Source organism: Falco biarmicus, chromosome 3, assembly GCF_023638135.1.
Source record: "Falco biarmicus isolate bFalBia1 chromosome 3, bFalBia1.pri, whole genome shotgun sequence".
Taxonomy (NCBI): domain Eukaryota; kingdom Metazoa; phylum Chordata; class Aves; order Falconiformes; family Falconidae; genus Falco; species Falco biarmicus.
In genome coordinates this window covers 22,790,525-22,817,287 of record NC_079290.1, presented here as the reverse complement: position 1 = coordinate 22,817,287, position 26,763 = coordinate 22,790,525, and the positions used below count along the sequence as shown (strand labels likewise).

The window sequence follows — 26,763 nt, the reverse complement described above, 5'->3', positions numbered from 1 at the left end:
TCACAGAATGGTTGACCATTGCTAAATAAAAAAAAATAAAAAAAAATAAAAAAAGAAGAAAAAAAAGTTAAGATGAAAAACCAAATCCAACCTTTAAGTTGAGGGCTTTGTTATACTATATGATAGAATTGTTTCGGGTTTTTTCTGTTTTTTTAAAAAACACTTCTGTTAGCCAAACAAGTCACAGCAAAATAAGTTCTGTTGATAAGCTCTCAATGATTTGTTGGAGTAAGTAGATGAACACTTACTTACCAGAAAAGTTAAAAGACTGTTCCATCTACTTAAGGAGCTAATATGCCACAGGGTAAAAGTAATAGGGTTTAAACAGACTAAAACACAAGTCGTTTTTTGATAGCAATAAAAACTTAACCACATTTATGTTTTTCAGAGTTGGTAGTTAGCCAGAAAAATTAGCAGAAAATATGCAAATAGTTCTCTGTGTTGAGTTTATGCAGCTTTAACTAATGGAATTTAATTAATTTAATTGCTAATGTTGCTCCAAAAGGAATGAAAATTCAAGAAGGAATTCTGTAGTGGCAATGTAATTTAGGCATTTACTCTGGGTTTATAAACTTGAAGTAGAAATATACTCTTTTAGCACTTTGTCTTGTGTATGGTCTATAACACATTGAACATGAAAATCTTTCAGGAGCAGGAAATGTGTTTTATGCATCTTTGAAAAATGACATGTAATTTAATTACACTTTTTAAATACCTGTATTATAATTCACTTAATTTCATTTCACTAGGTGACAAAATGGTACAATCACTTTGTTAAAAAGAAAATGAAAGTCACTATCAATATCAAAGATGAGTTTTTCTTGCACTCGGTATCTACTGCATCAAATTTAGAAGATGCCTTAATAACCAGAAATTTGACACAGTGCAATAATATTCTAGTTGACTGAAACACTGAACAGCATCTATACATATATTTCTGTGCTTATGATTATGCCATGCAATGAAGAAGAAAACTAGGACAGTTGTATAAACTTGTAAGTCTCAGAAATGGACATGGGCAGATAAAAAGCTTTTTTGACTGTTTTTTTGAGGATCACTCTGACAGCAAAGATATGCACTGAACTCCTTTCATAAGTTTTCTACTGACATGAAAACATAATCATGGTGTCCACAGTTAGGTTTCTATTTTGGTTCTCAAACTTAAGAAACAATGTTTTCCACAATAATAATGGGAAAAAATTAGTTCTTTTTCAGAGGACAATTCAGAGTCCAATGTAAATGAAATAAGATAAACTAAATGCCTTAAATTAGTAATGTAAACACTTCTTCAGTGTGCTTTATAAGGTATTTTGAAGATAGAGATCACCTGGTTACAAATGTGAAAATTATAGTCCTGTGAACTTCACAGGAAGGTATTTCTGACCTATCACTTCAGAAATATAAAGAATGAACGATGTAGTAAAGATTAAAAAAGCCTGTCTTTCAGTTGAACTCAGGAAAAAAAGGAGAGTTTATGAACTTTGGAACAAGGGGCAGGCTGCTCAGGAGGGCTACAAGGGTGTTGTGAGGTTATGTAGGGGGAAAATTAGAAGGGCCAACTCCCAACTAGAACTTAATCTGGCTACTGCTGTAAAAGACAATAAAAACTGTTTCTGTAAAAACATTAGCAACAAAAGCGGTCCCAAGGAGAATGTTCATCCTTGGTTGGATGCAGGGGGAAACGTTGATAAAGGATGAGGAAAAGGCTGCGGTACTCCATGCCTTCTTTGCCTCAGTCTTTAATAGTAAGACCAGTTGTTCTCAGGGCACCCATCCCCCTGGGCTAGAAGACAGGGGCAGGGAGCAGAATGAAGCCTCCACAATCCAAGGGGAAATGGTCATCAACCTGCTACACCACTTAGACACACATCTGTGGGGCCAAAAGAGATCCACCCGAGGACACTGAGGGAGTGGCGGAAGTGCTCACCCAGCCATGTTCAATCATTATCATCACTCCTGTATAAACAGGGAGGTCCCAGGTGAATGGAGGTTAGCAAATGTGACACGCATCTACAGGAAGGGCTGGGCGGAGGATCCAGGGAACTACAGGCCTGTCAGTCTGACCTTGGTGCTGGGGAAGGTTATGGAGCAGATCATCCTGAGTGCCATCACGTGGCACATACAGAACAACCGAGGGATCGAGCCCAGTCAGTATGGGCTTATGAAAGGCAGGTCCTGCTCGACTAATCTGGTCTCCTTCTATGACAAGGTGAGTCGCTTTGTGGATGAGGGAGAGGCTGTGGATGTTGTCTGCTCAGACTTGAGTAAAGCCTTTGACACCATTTCCCACAGAATTCTCCTGGAGAACCTGGCTGCTCCTGGCTTGGGTGGGTATACTCTTCCCTGGATAAAGAACTGGCTGGATGGCCAAGGCCAAAGAGTTGTGGTGAACAGAGTTACATCCAGCTGGTGGCCAGTCACAAGTGGTGCTCCCCAGGGCTCAGTACCGGGGCCAGTTCTGTTTAATGTCTCTATCGACGATCTGGATGAGGGGATCAAGGGCACCCTCACTGCTTTTGCAGATGACACCAAGCTGGGGGAGAATGTTGATCTGCTGGATGGTGGGAAGGCTCTACAGAGGGATCTGGACAGGCTGTACCCATGGGCCGAGGCCAATTGTGTGAGGTTCAACAAGGCTCAGTGCCGGGTCCTGCCCTTGGGTCACAAAACCCCCGCACAACAATACAGGCTTGGGGAAGATTGGCTGGAAAGCTGCCTGGTGGAAAAGGACCTGGGGGTGTTCATTGACAGCTGAACGAACATAATCCAGCAGTGTGCCCAGGTGGCCAAGGTGGCCAACAGCATCCTGGCTTGCGTCAGAATTAGTGTAGCCAGCAGGACTAGGGAAGTGATTGTCTCACTGTACTTGGCACTGGTGAGACTGCACCTTGAATGCTGTGTTCAGTTCTGGGCCCCTCACCACAGGAAAGACAGTGAGGTACGGGAGCATGTCCAAAGAAAGGCAACAGAGCTGCTGGTGGCTCTAGAGCACAAGTCTTATGAGGAGCAGGTGAGGAGTCTGGGGTCAGAGAAATGGAGGCTCAGGGGAGGCCTTATTGCTCTCTACAGCTACATGAAAGGAGGTCGTAGAGGTGGGTGTCAGTCTCTTTTCCTAGGTAACAAGTGATAGGACCAGAGGAAATATTCTCAAGTTGTACCAGGGGAGGTTGGATATTAGGAAACATTTCTTCACTGAAATGGCTTTCAAGCATTGTAACAAGCTGTCCAGGGAAGAGATTGTGTCACCATCCCTGGGGATATCTAAAAGATCTGTAGATGTGGGACTTTGGGAAATTGTTTAGTGGTGGGCTTGCCAGCCTTGGGTTAATGGTTGGACTTGACGTTAATGATCTTTTCTAACCTGAACAATTTCATGATTCTATGTCTGCTTACTTACAGATTTCATGAAGGTACCTAGTGAAACTATAAGGTCTGCACACTTTCAGCCATCACAGTTCAAAAAAGGACTTAGCACATGTACACAAAGTACAAATATCTTTCAAGAACCTTAGTGAGAATAAATATCAAGGCCCTGAGAGTAGCAATAGACCTTCACCAGCCTCACCTGGGATACTCATCCCTGCTTATGGTCCCAGGACACCCACTTCATCTCACCCCAGGGTTTTCAGTCCCCTGCTGCAGCAACACTGAGTGTTAGCCTGCAGCCAGTCTCCAGATGTCTGCTGGACTTATGCCTTGGACCTATGCTGTAGGGAGCTTAGCTCCTGCAATGACTCAGCCCTGTGCTGGTACCCTGTCTCCAACTTGGCACCGGTCCCATTTCATTTTGCTTCCTGGATGTACCCTGGCCCTGGTCCATTGCTATGTTGCATGGCTACTGATGGACCCTGTTACCAGCCCCCAGCTCTGTCCCCATATTCAGCCCCTGTGGGACTGTGTCCCATTGAAAAGTCACAGCTTGTGTGGAGTGACCCTCAGTTTCTTGTTCCTTCTCTTTCAGCCCTTGCTGCTCTCTGAAAATTAAATCACATTTAATTAGATGTACTTCAAGCCAACTCCAAAATCAGTCTGCATTTACAGGGAAATAAATCCTTCAGGAATGCACATTCAATTTTCTCATTAGAAATTAACATGATTACTTTTGATTATTTTCTATAGGTTACTTAATATAGAAGCAGAAAATAATTCAAACTGGAGTCACCTCAGGAGGGCTGTAGTCCAACCTCCTGCTCAAAGCAGGATCAACTTGAGGACAAGACCTCAGAGTGGAGGTTCCACAACCACTCTAGGTAATCTTTTTGTTTCGGTCAGGATGTCTGTCTTGCCATTATTCTCACTGGACACCCTTCTCACTAGGCTCCTTAAAGGTACTGGAAGGATGCTTGACACCTCCCTGCCCCCAGTCATCTCCAGGCTGAAGAAGTCCATCTCCCCTAGCCTCTCCTCAGAGGGCAAGTGTTCTGTGATGGCCCTTCCCTGAACTTGCTGCAATTTATCAGCATTTTTCTTGTACGGAAGTTCCAACATTGGGTGCCATATTCCAGATATAACAGCTGAGGAAAGGGAAATAATTTCTTCCCTCAATCTACTGACTACTGTTGATGCAGCCTAGTATGCTATTAGGTACCATTGCTTCCAGGGTGCACTGTTGACTCATGTAATAAGTAGTTCAGTCTATTTTTCCTTTACAAGAACAGAATAATCTATTCCATTAAAGACTGGTGTTTTCCCAAAATAACCCACTAAGAGAATAGATGATTTTATGCCCAAAGGAATGACATCAACTGAACAAGAGTTTCTGATACATTCATTTTCCTTTAAAAGACGGCATAGCATATCTATGACAGTCATAGAAGCCATTGGCTTATTTTTCTTTGAAGATGACCTTCTCTGTGATATGAAAATCAACACTAGATGTATCTTAGGATATATAATGGGAAGACAAGAAGGGTCTGTAGCTCAGGATTTGAAATAATGCCTTCCATTTGCTTTAAAACTCTTATGGTACTGCCCTTTAACAAACCTACTGTGTGAACACCTGGATGTAGCAGCAAAGAATATCAGACAGACTGAATTATTGCTGCAAAATAAAAACCAAGTGACTCTGAGTAGATGTCCAGTCTGTTGCATCTAATTAACTACTTTAGATTGCTCTGAAATATAACATTTGTCTTGTGTTAATTTTCCTTGGTTCTGGAAAAAAGAGGGAATGAAACCTGTTCCTTCTGTATTACTTAATTTAGGAGTAAAATCAATTGATAACCATCCTTAGAATTCTGTGTAATTTCTGTGGGAAGTGTAAAGTGATGTTGATGTTCTCCTATGCTACACTTACACAGATTAAAACCAGAAGATGATACACATGTTAATCTTAAATTCTTATTCTTAAAATGATGCAAATGCAGTTGGCAACATTCATTTAAAAAAAAAAAAAAAGTAAACTGGAAAATCACTTTGACTTTGTACTTCTGAAATAGTACAGTGAAAAATTAATCACCAACTTACTGAATTTATCTTTTTTCTTGCAAAAGATCTATGAACAAAATCAATTTATATAGTTTTAAACTAATTTAGTTACGTTTGAAGGTAAAAAAAGAGGCAATGGATCAGATGAACTGTAGTGGTCTTGATTTTGATCAGCAATGGAGACACACATACTCTAGGCCAGATCTGTAGGCCATATTATTAAATCTAGAGCAAAACCAAGAAATTCTGCAAATAAGTTTCCCAGCTTCAGACTTTCAAACCAGCAGATGAATTCAGAAATATGCTAAAGTCTAGTCTTGCCTTCGTTGCAAACAAGATAAAATCACAAGAAAAATCCACAAGCAAGTAACATGTGAAAAGCTTAGATAAATTGGTTGCAGGTAGCAGTATGGAAGGGTCTTTGACTCATCCTAGTGCTCTTATGAGGGAAAGGTGAGTAAAACTGAAATATCACTGTGGCCTTTCAGCAGTCCCACCAGTGGAAAGCCCCAGGTGCCCTACAGAGTCAATATGATGTTCAACTGCTTGTAAGACCACAGATGTGACCTAAAGGCAGGAACAGCAATAATGCTACAAGTAATTACATTTTCCACCATAACACCTGCACTTATATGACAATAGGGGCCTTTAAACTGTTGAAAATTTGGGGGGGGCAGGGTGAAAAATGCGAATATTGTAGTTTCTGTAGTAGTATGTCATATATTCTGTCAAAGACAAAAAACCCAACTGTGTTATAGTTAGCATGTACTAGTCACGTATGCTTACTTTGTAGCCCATAGTGAGAAAAGATATGGGATGGCACTCAAGAATTGTTTATCTCTGCCTTCTATTACACAGAAAGTCTGCAATGGCAATACAGGATATCAACATCAGCACTGTAATGTGTATTGGAACTCTTGTGAGGTGAATCCCAACCATCTAATCCCTCACATGTGATAGGATTTATAAAATTATGTAGCAGTCTTTAAAAATGTTACCTACAAGACAGTGTACTTAAAGAAGGGAGCTAAGGAAAGAATGCAATAGAAATTAAAATTAAAATTTAAGAAATCTCCCAAGAAAGGAAACCAGTCCCAGAAAATAGGGCAGTATCCTTTTTCTTTCATTTGCATCTATGCCACAGGTAGTACTGGAGGTGAAGACTGATATATGTCACAATCATCATAAACTCAACACATGCTGTCTAGCAAATAAATGAACTTGAATGGAGTTCTAAACTATAGAGACAGAAGAAAAGAACTCCATCCCTTAAAAAGGAGGAGTGAAGGTATAATCTGAAATACCTCATATGGGAAAGCCAGCCTTAGAATGGAAGGGGTTATCGGGCAGAGGTTGGAAAAAGGAGACCTAAATCTCAGGAGAAATTGAAGAAGCCCAGGAAAAAAATGTGTGCTGTATGTTAAGATTGCAACTTCTTAAACTAAATTTCTTTTTTTTTAGTTATTTCCAATCTGTAATACATATTTAATCTTTGGGATTTTTTTTCTTTTTTAATTTATTGTTTCAAGTCTGTATAATGATCAAACTGGATTCAAGTGAATGTAACAGGCACAGCGTATAATACTTTCATGAAAGACCCAAATCCAAACATGACAGATTTGCTTCTTGGAGTATTTGCAAACCAAAACAATCTTGGGAATCCAAGATATTGTGATTTCCTCTAAGCAGCAAGAGTCAGTTTTCTGTATTTAGTAAATCTGGTACCAGGCATTATGCAAATAGAAACACAGACAAGTAGTGATACAATTCACAACTGTAAGACTGTTACAATCTATTGTCATTCTGCATTACACACATTGCATCAAGTTGCAATTAAAAAAATGTTTTAAATTAAGGTAAGTGGGCTGTTGTCAAAGGAGCAATGCTTTTTCCCACCATTACCTGTATGTATCTCATTCATGTTTTGGCTTGCTGTGAGCATTTGTGAGCCATGCAGCAGGCTGGATCAGAGAACACGATAAGGGAGTAATACAGGTGCAACAAGACTATGTTTTCATCCATACCAATTCCCTGATCTGACTCCTGCATAGCCTTGTGAGTGCTACAGCGAGCAAACAGGGAAGAAGAAAGGAACATGAGGCTGGGGACCAGACTAAGAAGTGCCGCAAAAACAATAATGGCATTTAATACTGTAATTCAAGTAATATTCTCTCCACTAGTTTTTCAATTTTTTTCTCTGCTCTGTAGTTCCAGTTTAATCTCACCAAGCTGATAGTTACTCCCCTGAAAACTTCACTAATACCATGCTTATTTGTCTTGGTCCATTGATCAAAACTGAAATGTGTTGCCTACCAACACCAGTGTGAGAAAATCCTGTGCTATGAGTCTTTGTACCATTTGGCAGTTATAACCAAAAGTTTTATCAATGCTTAGCTTCTATTTCCTTTTCTATCATCATCTTCAAAGAATTTATTCTTTTGATTTCTTTGTTCAATTAGCTCCTTGTTTTTGAGCAACTTTTCCTGGGTTTATTAAATATTATTTGATGCTTTACTTTAAAAGGTATTCTTTGAATAGTAAATATATAAATGTATTTAATTGATAAAGAAGACTTTAGAAAAAGTGTCTTTCAAGTGACTGCAGAGCCTTGGAAAAGGTTGAGGTATAAGGAGTCTGTATTTCATTATACCTCAACAATATGTGAAGTTGGAATGTAATTTAGATATGACAATAGCAGAATTGTGGATGGAAGTAGAAAATTTTTCTGTATGAAGATGCCTCATGTCCTGAATCGGACATTCTTATTGCTTGCAATAAGAGCTCTTGTGACAAGTACAGAGTTGAGCAGTTATGCTGTAATTAAAGATGACATAGCATGTTGTTATTTTACAACACTACTTGTCTATAAACAGCTTATTCTTATCATCTCTCTATTTACTAATAACTAGTAAACTAGAGAGTCAAGGTGCTGAGAGGAATAAGCATACAGGGCAGGCTTTCAGCTCTACATCATCAATTTAAATCTGGACACACTCATGTTGAGAAGCCATACTTTAGTAGCATTTTCTTACGCTGTGGTTGCAAATCATATCCGAGATGATGCATATCTTCATCACAAAATCAGCTCTACAACTGCCACTAAGTGCATCAGTGTTGATTATCTCTTTAGAGAGACTGGGAATTGAATGCTACAACTGGCAATGATATCTGGTCCTAAAAGAACACTTATTCCTTATAGGCACACTGACAGAGCCGTAACTGAAAAGCAACGTAAGTGCTAAATTCAATTAAAAAAATTAAAACTTTGTGACCCTTATGCTTTAATTTCTTCATTACTCATACAATAAATATGTAAGAAAGTCTCCTAGACATCTATATTTTATATGGAAGCAGTAGGATTGCTTTCCGATTAAGGTCTGTCCATTTTCTCTGTACTCACTTCAAATGCTGTTTTATAGCAGGGAAACTACAGAATGTGAGATGAAAACCAAAAGCAAAGAAGGTATAAGAGTTCTGCACTAAATCTCGAGATGATATTTTTATGATCTTTTTAATTACCTCATTGTCATTATTTTCAGAATATTCTTTAAAAAAAAAATCCTAAATTTAATGAACTGTTTTTAAAGTATGTAAATTTCTAGGCTTTTCGATCAAAAATGTATCAAGAATTCATTATTATTTTTCCTTAGGATAAACCTCTTTGTTTAAACAAAATATAGGTTAGTTCTGGAGTTTTAAAACCTTTCTAATGTAAAGCTGCATTTAAAAAAAAACTGTTTTAAAATTGTGTCAATATTTTGGGACCACTTTTCAAATTTCATCTATGGTGCGGATCTTAGATAAGCAGCTTAGGTAATTAATTTTTAGCTGTAACATGAAACTTATGGTCCATGGGATTTTAATGGCCTGCTGACAACCATCTAATAAAGGAATGGGATTTTTTTTATGTTGTTCATCAACAGAAAAGCAGAATTACCAAAGGAAAACAGCTCCTTCAGCCAGAAGACTAGTATTTACTTGTAGATACAATTGTTTTCAATTATTTTAATTATTATTTTTTTTTGTCCCTCTAAATTGTAAGGCATTTGACAGACCATCTAGTTCATGACCTTATTATCCACCCATTCCCAAAGCTGTCTAAATTTACACTGAGGTTTGCTTTTATGACCTCATTGGCTAATGAGCAATTGTCTGCTAAGGACTGATCAAAAAAAGCAAATCACTTCTAAAAAATTTAATTTCTTTTCAAAAAGCAGAGGATTCCAGTGCCGAGTAAGCAACTACTTTTCTCTTCTTGTTAAAATAAAATTGTTATTATAATCACAGCTAAATGGTTATAACAGTATTGTTCTGGATGTCAATGACTGGCATAACTGGATGCTTTATTTACAAACCTAAAAAAAAGTTCAGCTATTCCCAAGCATTTTGTGTCACATAATTTGTATTAAGCTTGCTACTGAATGCTCAACAGTATGGCTATCTTATTATGGATCTAAGTGTTCAAATATGAACTATAAATTTAACTCACTTGTGAAAAACTGGCAAAATTTGAAAATCTGTTCAGGTGACAAAATGAGTCTGTTCTTAGATTACAGCTCTGTATTATTGAGATGCATGTTCTCATAATGAATAAACTTCTCCACCTGTAAAGTTTCCTATTGACTTTTGAGGAGTTTTTAAGATTTCATGCTGAGCATACCAAACTTGTTCTTGTAGACCTGTGTATTTTGATATTATTGATACAGAAATTCTATGAAAGCTGACAAAATCAAAGCCAAAATTCTATCAAATACCAAATGTGGGTTGAAGAATTCAACCATATATTTCTAGAAGTTTAAGTATCACCCATTAGTAGCTCCATTTTTATGAACTTTATGGATATTTCAAATTCTGCTATTGCATATTACTACTTCAAAATTTCCTTGAGCTGTAATTTAGGAAAAGCATGAGGGAAACAAGGGCTTATAAACAAGGAGCTGCATTTCATTTGGTACTTTAATAAGCAGTATATTAGTTCCTACAGAATACTTTTTCAACTATATTGGATTACAGTTACTGCTACTTGTCTAGACATGGGATCAAAATGTGAATCTTAAATTTGATTGCACTAAGATTTGCTTTTGTCAGGGTATTGTACTTAATAATATGACAGTCCAGTAGATGAAGAATGTAAGTCACAAAGAAAAACTCAGAATCTCTTGGGACATTTCTTTCAAGACTTGCAGTGTATATTCAATTTTTTTTTCATGAAAATTGACAATGAAAATACAAGAAAAAAACTAAAGTAAGGCTGACATTTAATTAAGATCTCAAATTAATCACTGTCTTAGTTAAGCTTCAATATGAAGCGTGTATCAAAATGATAAATTACTGTAGCATAGGTTGACAAATATGGCTTATTTAACAACATTATTCTGAAAGAAATAAATTAAACAGAACATTGGAATAGTAAGTGAATTTTTTCCAGACTAAGGAGAGATATTTTTTTCTCCCAATAATTAAATATTTCTTAAGGCAGAAGAAATGATTGGGTTTTAACTTTCAAATAATGACCTTTTTTGCAGATGTTGAAACAAATGAATATATTTCCATTCATTTTGCCTGGAACAAAATCATGCAGGTTTCTGTGGCTCTCTAATCAATCAATTTATTTATTTAATTTTTTAAGATTTATCAAAGAAAATTTAGCATCCAACATAAAACAACTGAAGTCCAGCTGGCAATTGCAGTAGAATAAAACACTAGGTCTATAATCAAGCACATGTACATGAGCTTTTTTGCTATAAATGATATGTTATTTTGCAAATGAAAGAACAAGGAAGAGAAGTCTTTCTAGATGCATTTAACACATATTCTCTTGAAAATAGGTTGTCAAATCCTTGGCAGCAGGAACAATCTTTAACTGTACTTTTGCATACTGCTAATAAAGTGACACAGCCATCTATACTGAACTTTTGAGATGTAGCTAGTGGTTAAATATTCTCTCCTGCATGGCACAGTCCCCTGCCTTCAAGCCAAGACCTATAATCCTGGACAATGTGCTTTTTGCCTTGAGCCCAGATCCATAATTTCACAGAGCAATTGATATCTGTTCAGCTTCACAACTGCTACTTCACGCTGCTTAGCCATGGAAGTGGCAAAAATGTGGCAAAGGGAAACCTTAAGCAGATCAAAGGTTGGTATGGAATTCTGAGGGCAAGAATGAGGGGAATATGATCCCAGATGGTGTTGGCATCCCTATCAATCCTTCTGGTTAGGAGAAAAGCTCTGGCAATGAGGAAGCGCATCCAGCAGGCCAGTGCCTAGCTTCAAGAGCTTGGCCTCCTTAATCATGGTACCTCATCTGAAGATGAAGTAGGACTGCTGAGAGGAAATGAAACTACATGATCAAGCAAAGAAGAACATAAGCACAGGCAGACTTGCTTACCTCAAAAGCAGGGCCTTTAAAAATAGTCTTGTTGGGGGCAGGGACCTAACTACAGAGTAGAAGAGAATTGAGCTGGGAACAAAGTAGTAAAATTGGGACACTAGACTTTAAGACATCATATTTGGAGTTATTTGGGGAATTGTTACATAGAATCTCTGGGGAAGCAATTACGAGAAGGAAGGGCAGCCAGAGAGATGGCTGATTTTTTAAAAGACAACCAACTATTTTAAGGGGAAATGAACTTTGGCAGATGACTCATGAGCCTAAGAAGGGAGCTTAATGATCTAAAATGCAAAGAAGTACAGACAACAAAGAGATTGGAAAAAAGAATAGACAACAAGAAATGAGTACAAACGTGTTGTTTCAGTACTTAGGGACAAAATGCAGAAGGTCAAAGTTCAAGGGGCTAGCAAGAAGTGTTATGGATTATAAAAAGGGATTCTACAGGTATGCTAGTAGCAAAAAGTGTGTGGGGAATACAACCATAGATAACATGGAAAAGGCTAGAGAACATGATGCCTTCTATGCGTTGGTCTTCACAAGAAGAAAATTCTTCATGTATCAATATGGTTGGGGGGGAGAGAGGCAGTCCATTCTGGGCGTGGAGTTGAGGGATTATGGAAAGAAGTTGAATATAGTCACATTCATAGATTCACCCAAGGGTACTGAAAGAGCTGTCCCACCATGACTGAAAAACTGCTGTCTGTAATCCATTAAAAATTACATCAATCAGTGATAGTCCCTTGACTAGACAGACTAGTGATGTACCTGTCCTAATGAAAGCAAGAGGCCACCACAGGCACTGTAAACTAGTAACTCTTCCCTCAGTTTCTGGAATAGTGTGAAGAGCACACTTTTGTAATCCATTTTCTAACACTGAAGGATGAAGGTAACTGGGAATAGTCAGCACAGAGTTACCAAGGGCATATTATTCTTTATGAACTCAAATGACATTTAAATATGTTGAAGGGATGTAATAAATGACCACTGCCTCCAGCAGCCCAGGGGCTTGGAGGTTTCTCTTGCCCAGCCATAGACGGCAAGCTGGGGGCACCTTGAGACCTGGGAGTGTCTGTCTTGGGCTGATGGACCTTGTTGCTACTTTCCCATTTGCAGATTCCACCAGTTGCACAGCTGAGTACTTATGCCAGAGAAACAGAGGGACATGCAGAAGACACAGGACTGGCTACAGACTGCCCCAGGCAAGGTGCTTCCTTCAACAGCAGGTACCTACAGGAACGTACTCGCATAAAACACAAGCACTAGCAGTCAGATCCCTTTTTTGGCATATGCAGGAGGTCACTGACCCAGGCACACACCCAGGACCTCCTGGGGTCACAGGTGCACACACATTCGCAATCCCCCAGGTACCAGTGTGACGCCAGTAGCTGTCACTCAGCCCTTGAAGCCCTCTCACACAGGTAGAGAGATCGCATTGAGAGTTAAAAAAGGATTTAACAAGAAGATAGGACAGATTGCGGTGATGAGGTTGCAGGCTCAGACAAGTGTACTGACCAGACCTGTTTTTCACACAGACATCACAACACCCACAAAATGATGAAAATGTAGAACAGCACAAAATAGTTTGTGATTTGGGACAAAATACTGGATGTTAAGACTTTAAAGAGAAAGAATAGTCTGAAGTGTGTAATTTTATTGCAGTACTTAAGAACCTAGCATAAGAACTAACAGATGCTGACACTAAGGGCTCTGTAATTTAGGAGATAAAAGCAGAACAAAAGCCAGCGACTAGAAGTTTTGAAAACAGAGTAAGAAGTCTTACATATCAGTGAGGCAGAGTGGCCAGTGGAATCAAAGCAAGTGATATTTTTCTTAAATCTTGATGTCTTCAAGAGCTGAATTTGTTTTCAGAAGTTATTCTTTAGTGATTGCAGTATAAGAAAAAGGTGTGAAATGCAATAAAAATTAACCAGATTTAAGTCCACTGGTCTATTTTTCTTTACTCTCTGGATCTATACAGGAATGGTATAATAATGGCAAAATTAATAAGCACCAAGGCAACCTGCTATTGATTTCATAACGAGTGACTCCCTTCTGTGCTACAGCATTACAAGTACTTCTGGCATTAGGATTAGCATGGTAGTCCTGAGGCAATGGTCTATTGTGACACACAGGCTACACGAGGTCAACTGGAAGAAAACAAGTATTTTCCCAGACAATACTCATTTTATTTAGTGACAATGTTAAATATTAACTGACAAGAGTGTATTTTCGAAATATTACTTGCAATTTTAAAAAACATTGCCTAGGAAGATGTCATGTGACTATACATCTCTGTATGACACATGGCAAAGAATATAGATTTATAGTTTTACCAGATAAAATATCTAAGGTGTTTTTTTTTATTTTAATAGAATGAATATTTTGATTTGCTTTTTCTTGTCTGGAGTGATGCTGAACTATTAATAATATGATCAAAAGCAGGATAATGTTCTGCTATTGTTAATCACAACATAAAATTTGTGCAGCTTTAATTCTCTTAGTGCAGTTACACTGCAAACTTGCAACATGACCTAGCACTACATTTTATAGCATAAATATTTATTTATTCTTTCTTTAAACTTTGCTTGCCATTTGATAACTCCCCTTCATTTATTACATCAATTTTAAAATATTGACAATCGTAATTTTCCCTTTGACTTCCATTTACCAAAGGGATTTCAGAACTACCTACCACGTTAATGACTGTCTTGACAAATGGTACAATAAAGCCAAAGCCTGATAAGCATCTTCCATGTTTTTTATTTCGCTGAATATAAAGCCATTTTATTTCTGCATGACATGCTGTGGACAGTAGATACAAGTCTATGAATAGGCATTGTTGGGATGTTTTCTGTCCACAGTTAGTATTCCAAGATCAGAAGGATATGACAGATAGTTTTATGTGACTCCTTAGACAATATGGCAGATACTCATATATTCAGCCAAAAGAAACTCCAGCAACCTTTTTTTTTTTTTTTTTTTAACTTGTTATCTAACAGGTTAAATTACAGTAAAAATTCAGAATTAAGATTGTAATCTTATATTTAGTATGTTTCCTTGTTAGATTTAATATGCTTCATTTTTAAAATAGGAGTTCAAATGATCAATATATGTTTAGGTAATTTAAGCATTCTTGATTTTTTTTTTTCTTTGTGAACTTTCTTTCAGAAACACTAGGCAAATTCTATTTAATTCCATTTTTATTAAGGTCTTGCTGAAGCAATCTTATGACAGAAAGTAGCCATACCCAAAACAGCTATGGCAAAATCTGAACAACAACAATAACAAAAAGCCTATGGTATCTGTCAGGTAGTAAGCCTGGTGACAACTTTACAACTTAAAGTCTGTGGCTTTTACAACTCTAGCCTAGCAAACATTTTTTGTGCAGATCTTTTATAGACACCTCTCCAATATTAAGCAGTAATTCATTAGTAATCTTTTAAATTTTTACATGAAGTTAGTAGTGATATTATTAGCTTAATACAACTAGTACTTTGTGAACCTTACCTAAATCCAAGATTTAGATTATGTGTAGTAACATTTCTGAATTTTGATATGCAGAAGAGCTAAAAATATATTATCCTATTTGTTCACATTCTCTAGCTTTATACCGACAGCCAAAATTATTTTTAGCATCCACATCCTGGCACGTTTAAGTCCTAATATTATTTCTGATCTACATGCTTCAATAATCCCGTACATCAGCTACCAATTTTTCTTAATATTCCCGAAAGAAATGTGTAATAGATCCCTAGAAGTTACTAGATGGAAATTCTATTATGTTAATAAATACCATCTGCTCCCTTCTTTCCTTCTCCCACCTCCTGTTACCTATAAAGATAAGTCTTGAAATTTTAAAAATTGCTCTCAAACCCCTCTCAAAATCATTTCAGCAGAATTGCCGAATTCCTATTGCACCACCCCAGTACAAACATGAAGACCATTTCATTATTTATGCAGTGTACAGTAATTCAGTTTTATAATTCATCTTTTAAAAGATGTGTAGCACTACAAAACAGATAAAATTATATTTCATAACACTATTATAAATAATTGTGCTTAATCTCCAGGACATTCATAGTTTTATGTATAAGAATAACTTACATACTAAGTTCCTTTTTTCTTATCCATGATCAATAGAATAGCACAAAAATGCCTATCGTATTTACCTCGAATGAAGATTGCCATAAATTCTAGCAGTAAATTTGTTAATGAAGTCAATGATTTTAACAATGTCAGTTACCTGTTTAATAGCTGTTAAATAGCCCAGCAAGAACCAAAGGAAGCACTGTTCAAAGCAGGACTGGGGTCACTGAAGCCCCTCGCTGTATGGGCCAAGCTGCTTTGTTGCTTTCTTTCTCAGCAGCTGTATTTCCCCTGCTGTGCTCTCAATGAATAAAGCTGCTTATGTATCTTAGGAACACAGGAAATGGAAAAGTGCATCAAATTCTTCTATTCCAAACCCAAAATAATCTTATCAGAAATAAAATAAAAAGGACACAGCTACACTATGACTTGGCCTAAATTATCAAACAGGAGATTAAGTATAACACTTATCCTCCATATGTTAATAGCCATGCATGTTACACAGACCCTGAAAGCTACTAAAAAAAAAAAAAAACCAAACAAAAAAACCACAAAACACAAAACAAAAAAACCCACCAGGCATAGAATCAGCAGACTTCCCCCATTTCTTACTCCAGCCAGCCAGCAAAGCTGTGTTGCTAGACAGAGACAAAATGATAAATTGCGGCTGGTAATTATTATAGCTCGAGTTTTTGTCTTAAAATCCCTCCCGAATTTTCAATGCATGTCATCATTTTCTGTTGTCACTGTAAGTGAAGTCCTTTTCTTTTGAGTAATCTGTTTCAGTTTTCTCTCACGAAATCTTTTTTCTCCGCGGGTATTGTGCTATATAGACAGGTGTATTTCTCAAATGTGTTCTTTCCTAAATAATAGACAAACTGAACTTAAAAAAACAGTACCAAATCTAACCCAAATATCCCACTTGACACTGAGGAAAGAAAGACAGGTGAGAAGCAAAGGAGAGAAGAAGAGACAAAGAGAAGGGTGAAGGGAAAGAGGGTACAGACTGAGTCTTATGGTATTGATGGTAGGAGGCCAGAGTTGGTGTTTCTGTGGTCTGTTGTGTACTTAGTTTGACTGGATGCAATTGCAGACGCTTGCATGTGCCCCAGAATAGTAGTTCTACTGATGATATAAATTCATGTCTTTTCATTTTTTTTCCTCAGGAGACCAGAAAATTAATATGTTCCTCTATGCTGTGATCAAGAAATTCCATGGTAGAGTCATATTTCCCGCAGATAATATCAGGTACTCTGGAGTTTCTTGTCAACTTTCAGCTCAACTGCAAATATCTCAAGGCAGATAGGAGGTCTGAGAAGGAGCTGTTGGTGGGCTTTGTTTATTTGGTTTGGGGCTTTTTTTGTTTGTTTTTTTGGGGGTGTTGGTTGTTTGTTGGGGTTTTTTTAGACAGTGAATAGTAATGTATCCCATATAACCATCTATGACATCTATTTCCAAATGTTTCAAAGGAAAGTCTGTTAAATGATCACTGATTATGAAAGGTATGTTCCTTCTTTTTCAAATCACACCTGGATCTAATCTCTTCAGATATATGTCTCTACTGCTTATCCTGCCTTTCATGCTGTCTCTATCATTCTGCTTTATTTGAATGATAAGGTGCTAATCATTTCTATCTTAGGTCTCAAATTACAGATCCATAATGAAGCACTTAAGTATGTGGTCTGATATTTAGGGGTACTCAGTATGCAGATGTTTCATCAGGAAGGTAAAAGAAGAGGTACTGGGCAATCAAAATTTTTAAAAATTGGTTACTAGGTAGAACCAGACCTGAAAATGTTGATTGCAGGGTTATACACATTCACAAAGAGTACAAGAACAGAAACGGAGATTGCCCTGATGTGATTACCATTTAAATACATCTATTCTCTCATGTCAAGGAACAATGCATGAAATGAATGTAACAAAATGAGTTTTCATATCTTTGCTGGCTGGGTATAAAGACAGGAAACTTCATAGGAAGTCAGAAAAACAGGAATTGAAAGAAAAAAAACTGAACAAAGGTGCTTTGATGCAACTCTTCAAAAAGCAGGTCTGGCCATGGTAAGAGAGACTGCATTTAACTAAAACTTTGGGCTCTAGCCTAACTTCTTTCAGTATTCCTGATTTCACAAAATAATGCCTCAGATTCCAGAAAGATGAGTATAAAATTCAAGGTAACAAGTTTATGTTTTGTTCTAAAATGCTGATTTCTGTGGTTGAAAGTAAGATATCCCCACACTTTGTCAGTGATTTAGGAGCCTGAGTTTTATTATTCACCACGTTATTTTAGCCTGGAAAGGAACTATGTGAGGCGTCAGTCATATGTGCAAATTGAAATCTCTTAGTGATCTTCTATTTCAAGTTTAATCATTCTCTATGATCACTGAAATGCATAGTACACTACCTGTTAGGATTAGTAGTGCAAAACCTTTTGGCAAACAACATACAAGGACAGCAGATGATACCATATATAGTGAATCTGAATTTCCCAATTTATGGCACCACATCAATGATGAAAAATGCTGCATATTTTCCTAACATGCATGAGAAGTACATACTATATTTTAAATAGTTAATATTCCATAAGAATTGCATAGTATATTTCCATATGAAATTTTTGCAATAATGCTGCTGCTGAACAAAGGTACTGAACACTTGAAAAATTATCAGACTACAGAGTAGCTATAATCTAGCCAAAAAAACCCCGTTACACTTAGGTTGAATTGACAAACTACAAAGTAGCTATAATCCAGCCAAAACCAGTTACACATAGCTTGAATTTCTGTTTTGTAAACTATCTCTTGCTTATGTGTAAACCAGAAAAAAGTGTAATTGCTTCATCTATTTTCTATAATAACTCGAAGGACAAGAAAGGCTTGAAAATTCTTATACGTTTTTCATTTCATATCTTGACGTAAGCGCATATAGGAGGGAACTTCTATATGAAGTAGCATTCTAACACATCATGTCTGAAAGTAAACTGTGTCAATGGCTGAAGATATTTTACTACAGAGTGATTGTGGGCTGTGCTTCTATGGCAGCCCTTCATTGCATTTCCAGTTTACAGATATTTTCCTAGCTGTCAAAGCGTTACTCAGCTAGTTACTTTCTCAAAGATTAGTTTCTTTTGCAGATGGGACTGAGCAGGGTACAATGGTCTCAGAGATTCTCCACGCAGTTTACTATAGCTCCTGGCTTGCTGAGAGAGATGCTAAACAGAAGGAAAATGATCAAGTGTCTTTACATCAATTTAAATAAGGAAAAGAAGAAAAAAAAAAGGGGGGGGTGGTGTAGAAAAAGCAAGTTTCTGTTTATATCCTATAAATACTTGCTCATGGTCCCAGTGCCAATAAAATGATCTAAAAAATAAATTGATAGATGATATATTCCAACTCTTCAAACATGACTAAAGTGAACTTGATCATAAACAAGGTCCTTCCTAGAACATACACACAGTAATAGGAACTTCTGGACTTCAGGAATACATGTGCCACCTCCTTTACTTCAGTGTCTGTGTGAAAAATGTAGACAGTTGTGAAAACTGCAATAGGGAAGTAGCTTTATGTCATTTCAGAGAACTGAGTCAGCATTTCTCCTATGCAAAAGTATGAGAAGGAATCTATCCATAAAACTTGCAAATATAAATTCAACTATCTAGTGAAATTCAGAAGTTAGTAATTTCTTGCCATTAATTTGAATAAGCATATGTTAGAAGGACCAGAAAGATTATGATTATGTTTTTTTCAAATTTAAAGAAAGGAAAGGTCGTATAACATTTGTGTCTGGGTGGGACTACAGACAGTTGAGTTTTAAATATTTTGATTTCAGATGTAAGCCTATGCATCTGAATGACTCCATGAAAAGCAAACATTGTAACTAGGATAAAGGTGTAAATGTGTATTTGTATACATTTTAGTGGAACATTTAGTTTTATTATGTATAGAGATCAGAGAAAAAAATCCAAAATCCAGAATATTTTCTTAAGAATGTCTTACCTTCATAATAAACTTTAAACCCATGAGCACTAACTGCAAAGTCACTTGTCAAGCGCAGTGAAAATACAGATTTTGTACTTGTCACAGGTGGAGGAAGATGAAATCCTGTTAACCTGAGAAACAAAAAAAGCAGAACCCATGGTTAATTGTCTGAAAAATAAAACTGTGACAGATGTCTGTTCCAAACAATATTTCATCATGGAAAGCGCAACTGACTTGAAAGTGTATAGTTTATATTACTTGAAAAAATTATTTTCATGTGATAGTTTAAAGATTCAATATAAAATTTTAGCAGCCTTCATGGACACTGAACCAGGTAAGGTGTATCAGTTTGAGAAAACTGTACTTAGTAGACATGATAGTAAGATACAGAAAATGGACTTTAAAAATGGTCCAGATTATCAATTGATGGAAAAAAAAAAAAAAAAGCCCACAAACCATCAGTCAATTTACACTCGTTAGGGTTATGTTCAAGCATCTATTGTATTATTTTGCCCAGGCAAAATTGCACATATTTTACACAGGCTTCTGTTAAAGTTTATAGTGGATGAATTGCCTGCAGTCATATGATGAAAGAAAGGGGAGCATGAGTCACTTTCATGAGAGAATTTAAGATTATTTAATCTGTGTACTCCAGCCTCAGAGAAGATATTTCTGCTTTCACCTCTACCAGGAAATCCAGAGAGCATCATTTTGAAATCACACATCCATAAAGCAAGCTCTCTTACAAGGAATTACAGGGTTACTAGGATTTTGGGTTTCTTTGGTTGGTCAGTTTTATTAAAACCGCTATGTTTGAATTTTTGTGTACCCATAGCACTGCTATGTTCTACTAATACTCAGCTCTGCACAATCTTTTAATTTGATGTACATATGATAACACTTACTTTCTCTGTTCTAGGAAAATAACCTCTTCAGGGTTCATACCAGACCAACAAACCCCAAAGTATTTACGTGTCAAAAATATCTAAAGAGCAAATCAAGTAATTTAGCTGTGTATACTCACCAGTGACACCTAGATATGCCTTTGGAGCCCGGTTGGCCATGTGTGGCAAATTCTGTAGCAGATTAGGATGATTTATTTTAATAATTATTAACATTAAATTGTTTTCATGTGTTTGTAGCCAGGCCCCATTTTTACTTCTTACTTTGAAGTTATAATTATAGAAAAATTTAGATTGGAAGGGACAGCTATGTATTAAATGAGATTCACAGAGACATTTGATTTTGCAATACATCATTACAGGATTCCGGAACACCTAATTCATAAGTTGGTCTTGTGGACATTTAGAAAAAAGATATAAACTCTGATATTTTTTTACTGGAATAAAAAGGTATATTTTTTGATTTTGCTTGATATAAGTACTGCAGACACCAATGGTGCTTAATATTGCTTTAATACATTTGCTGCTGCTTGCACTGAAATTCAGTGTCAGTCTTGTTCTGAGATGAATAAATAAGTTATGTCCTACCATTATCAGTACTTCTAGTCTTACCAGAAGGAAAGACAGAGAGTGATGACAGAATTTTAAAGGTCAGGAAATTATTTTCTAAAAAATTATTGAATTTCAATATTACATTTATTTAATGTTTTATTTATTTTTAATGTTAAAATACCTTTAGATCAGTTCTGTATAGTGTACCAGTAATTTACCATAATACTCATTTGCTGTGGGGAGCATTAAAAGTTCTATATTTTTCTCTGATGACTATTTACTTGGTGTTGTTAATAGATAGTCTATAATGGGTGTTTTACTGTTGTTTTTTTCTTAAGCAATCTTTGGCAAAAAAACCTCCAGAATAGCCTGTCTTTTTTTCCCCAGAGAATATCCATTCATTACCCTATGCTCTTACTGAAAACACTGTTAAAGACGTTGCAATAGCCAATATATACTATTGGTTACAATCATGACAACTATGAAAGCCAAAAGATAAGATATATTACTCACAGCATAATGAGTAGAAAACTGAAAAACATGAACAGAAGTAGCAATGACACTTAAAGAGGTGTATATGCAGATCTACATACACGCAGCAAGTCATCGGTGTGTGTATCCAGAAACATATTATTTGTTTTGTCATTAGCATTTTCATGAATAATGTCATTAGAACAAGACTAGATTAAAGAATTAATATTAATATGAAAGGAGAGAATTATTTACAGAATATTTAGAAAATACTTTTTTTAATTGATTACGAGAATACATTTTTGTTCTAACAAAAAAATATAACTAAACACTTATGTTTCCCAAATGAGCATATGCATAATTGTTTGACACATCAATATCAGTGGAATTTTCCCATTACCTTATTCATAAACCAGTACGTACTTTAATTAATTGGTATCACCACTTGAAAGTAAACTCACCTGAAATAAACCCAAGGCAACAATTTTAATAAAACTTTTATCTGCAGCACCCAGCAGGTTTATTGGTATCTACTTAGCTACTCACTGATCTGAGGGAATTGTGGGCATAAACGCATAGCCAGCAGAAAAGAAATATACATTTATCCCAAATGTTTTAATCTTACGAGTGGTACACGTGCACAGCTTAGATGGATAGGGTTTTTTTAAAAAATGAACACATATGTTACTATTGTGGCAAGTGTTACAAGCTCCTCATGCAAAACAGACCATTATAAGAGCTTTCAGGGGTATGCCCTTTATCATCATTGTTATGCTGCATTTATGCAGAAAGTTTTAGTTGGTTTCTTTATTCTAGTCATTACACTTAATAGGAAAAAAAAGTGCAGAGATTTTATTTGTGGTTTAGTAAATGCAAAATGAATTTAAAAAATCTAATATGTAATAATACAACACGCAAATATCGCTTGGTAAAATATTGCAAATTTTCTAAATGCAATGTAATGTATTTTTTTCAAACAATTGAAGTAACCTAATACTTGAGTATTATTCATTGGGTACTACAGTACATTGACCTCAGAGTTTAAGTCTCATTTGTATGTAAAAGTCTACAAAAAGTCATAAATGTTAGCTTGAATAGTTTGTCATTTAAGATGAAACATAGGAAGTACATAATAACTGCAGGAGAGAGATGTCAGCTAAGCAGCAAATTGCCTGTAAGATAATGTATGTGCATAAGTCTGATACCGCTTCTTTAGACCAGCCACACCTATTAAGAGATTACCCTGGTAAAAGCAAAACTATAGGTGGGACACTTACGCAAAACAAACAGTCATCTCCTTAAGCTGGTATCATCTGCATATTAAACAGACTTAAAATTCTAATTTCCTGTAGTAGCTGAGGGTTTTTTATCTACAGTGATTTTCTCTCTTACATTCCATTTTCATATTCCATTCCATTTGCATCAACTTTTTCAAATTTGAAATACCTAATAGAGCGATTTGAATGTCCCTCTACTGCTGTTTTAGGTATTGTGAGGTATTTGAGACATAAACACAGAGATGGTACACGTGCCATTGGACCAAGATGAGACCCATGTTCTTCTGGAGAGTTAGAGGCCGGGTAGGATCACTTAGGGATTTGAGATGTGCCTGCATGTTCTGTTAAGCACTGCAGTCATCCCTCAGCAGAAAAAAATTTATACTAGGACAGGTGGCAGGTTTTGTTTGGTTTGTTTTTGGGTTGTTTTTTTTTTTAGGATTTTCATTTACCCCGTCCTCATCCTCTTTCCCTTTTTGGTTTTGGAATTGGCTCTTTTAATAATCCCCCAAATCCATAAAGAAATCCCACAAGCCATTGGTATGTACTGCTGTGGTGAGAAACCATGGGAACTAAAGACAATGTCTATAGAAGTCTGAGAAGGAAATACACTTCCTTCTGTCTCAACTCTTTAAAAAATGAATTTTTGAACTATAACATTCTCCTGGCATTTTTGATTGAGATGCTGCAGCTCAGCTACGGAGTGTTATCCAACGTGTGCTTGGCAGCACGCTTTAGTGGTTAATGCCCAGGGGTAATGGATCTCAAAGGTCTTTTCTAATCTAAATGATTCTATGATGCAACAGTAAGTACAGAGTACTATAACTACTCTGTGGTACCCTCTTCATCCTCCTGAGGAAAAACCAAGGCTATTGGGGACCCAGAAGGACATCAGAAGGGTGAGAACACCACCAGAGAAGAGACAAAAATTCTAGGAAGTTTCTGGACATTTTTAAGTATTAGCAATGGGATTTTTCATTAGTTACTTGCAGTATGAGTATTAGTAGTACTGTAAGTGAATAAGTAATAACATCTGTTATATTGAGTGTTATACCTTTATTCGTTAAGGCCTTGGAAAAATAAGACAGATCTTATTTGAGTCCTCAGATGTCTCTAAGTACTCAGGATGCAAGTGCACAAAATTTCCTGATGTACGAATAAAGTGACTAAAGTATGTCTCTTTCAAGCTGAGAAAATAGTTTTGAAGGAAGCTGTGTCAAAGTTCTCTGAATTCATCCTTATATGTTTTTTCAGTGATGGAAAAGGCCAAATGGAGTACGCAACAAAACATTGCCTTATGTCTGCAGGAATTCATTAATCAATTAAAAATTAATTAAAATATGTAAATAAATTCTAAGAAATGTTGATTGTGTTTTAATCTTTATAAAAATCTGTAGTAATATATTTTTTGGTTTATAAGTGATTGAAAATTGCATTAATATTTTATTTCAAACACACCATTTACAGTATGTGCCACTTTTCCTATGAGTTACTGTATTTTGGCATATGCTGTAAATTCACAAAATAAACGTGCATACAATAGTAAGCAATTGAATCTGTTTTCCTTTTTCACAGTGTACTTTGAAAGACTATTACTTCTAGAGTATTTATAACATATCTCTTTTTTTTTAAAATCATTTATATCATCATTTTAAAATGACAAATCATCTTAGATTTATGGTTTCCAAGCTCTTTTTCTGACTGAAAATTTCTGAAGTTTGATCAATCATTCATTTTCTGCTTCACCGTGGTCCTTGGAATAAAGCTTTACTCATATATCAAGCGCACCTTTAGCTGCATGCTGGACTTAAAACTCACAAGCCCTTAAGGAAAAACATGCTCCCAGCTGCAGGATCACATTAAAGCAATCTTTTCATAACTGCAAAGTTGAAATGATGGAAAGCAGTCTTGATTAGTCACACAAAAGTTCGTCTAGATAAATCGATTACTTGAGATTGTGGTGTGATAAATCAGTTGACAGCATTTCCTCATTTCCTGTGTATCTTAGATAATTGCTCTTTGACAAAGCCTTGATTATCTTTTTAATTTTAAAATACATTTTTTAAAATGTATTTTAAAGGGGTTTTTTTATATACTTCACAGAATTCTAAGTTCTCTAAAGTCTGTTACTGATTTCCAAAGACTATACAGTTAATCTAGAATATTTCAGTTTGGATTGGATAGTATAAAAGGACATTCACCAAAAGATCTTTTAAGTGACTAGTAGTCTTTCACTTGATTTCAATAAACTTTTGATTAGCTCACAGAAATTTTACAACAGGAAGAGTTCTAGGCTAATCTGAAAGGTGTAAGAAATGTTTGTCCCTAATTTACATACAATAATGCAGAAACATAGAACATGTCAACATGTCAATTTATTATAACTTTGATTGTAAAATTAGTGTCAAAATCCATCCATTTCCACTTTTAGTTTGATCTCCAAAGAACTGTTTATTCTTAATGTCAAATGGAGAAGATGGATTCTGAAAAAGAATTGGCAAAATAAGCAAAATGCCAATCATAAAATAAAATTGGGTAAAATTATTTTTTTTATACCTTCACTGAGAATCTTCCCTATAGGTAAAGCCAAACTTCGTGAAGACAGTAGAAATGTTATTGCATATTTAGCTGTTTTCAGGAAATTGAATTATCTGATATATTGAAACCACAGCTAAAATAGTTTTATAATTATAGCTGCTGCATTTATAATAGGTAACTCTTCTTTTTCTTCCACTATGAAATTTTGATCTCAGTAATAACCATGCAACTTGATAATATTCAAAGAACATTAACCTTAAAATCCATAGTACATAAACAAATGAAGCTGCATAACCAGTGGATTTCTCCCATTAAACTAAATGGAATCCTCCTACCGATAGTGTTATTTTCTGCTATTTTCTGTCCAGTAACATATTATGTACTGTTTATGCTGACTACTATTTAATACTTACCAAATAAATACAACTTAAACTTAGTAAGGTACTGCTGGGGCTTGGTCTTGTTGGACTACATGCTGATGAATTCATTATTAGCTGATGGAGCCTATCTGTGTGTTTGTGTATTCATATACACTTCTAATCATTTTCTAAGTAGCAGATGATTAGATTTATTATCTGACTAGCCTGATGTTACACTGATTCAATTTCAAATTTAGTAAGATTAGGTCTTTTGCCTGCCAAATTTTTGTTTAACATTTTCCCACTAGCTCCGATTATTGAAAAAAAAAATACGTTAAAAATAATCATAGATGCACTCAGGAGAAGGGATTGCTTATTTGCATTTTTTAAAAGATAAAAGTGTGTTCTTCTCACCTGATTTGGTACTGCATTTGTTGTGATCAGCATCTGGTTGACTGAAATAATAGGTTTCTTCAGTATTGTTTCTATGCACAGTTTTATTTTTGTCTTCTAATACTTATCAATTATTTTTTTTCTGAGGACCTCATCTCCTTGTATATGTCATGGCATTTTCTTATTTTGAATACTGAGATACTGAAGAGAAGTTATGATTACTTAATAAAGTATGAATTTTAAATGTTCATTGCGTCCGATTCGGCATCCCAGATCCTGGCTGCCACATTAAAATTACCTGTTTCCCTATTGGCATGTTTCTGGTTACCCTCTTTCGTGACAACGCAAAATCCAGCACGCACTTCCCTTTCAGTCTGTTTTGTGGTCCTT

General features: G+C 36.0%; 1 protein-coding gene across 3 annotated transcripts in view; it reads right to left on the bottom strand.

Annotated features, from left to right (window-relative positions):
• The window catches only part of CSMD3 (CUB and Sushi multiple domains 3), a 725,150-nt gene that overhangs the window by 593,987 nt on the left and 104,400 nt on the right, over window positions 1-26,763 (bottom strand). For all 3 annotated transcript variants that reach the window (XM_056333378.1, XM_056333379.1, XM_056333380.1), the window contains exon 3: window positions 19,900-20,012. In XM_056333378.1, coding sequence (XP_056189353.1) covers window positions 19,900-20,012 — 113 coding nt within the window. The remainder of the gene's footprint in view (window positions 1-19,899; window positions 20,013-26,763) is intronic.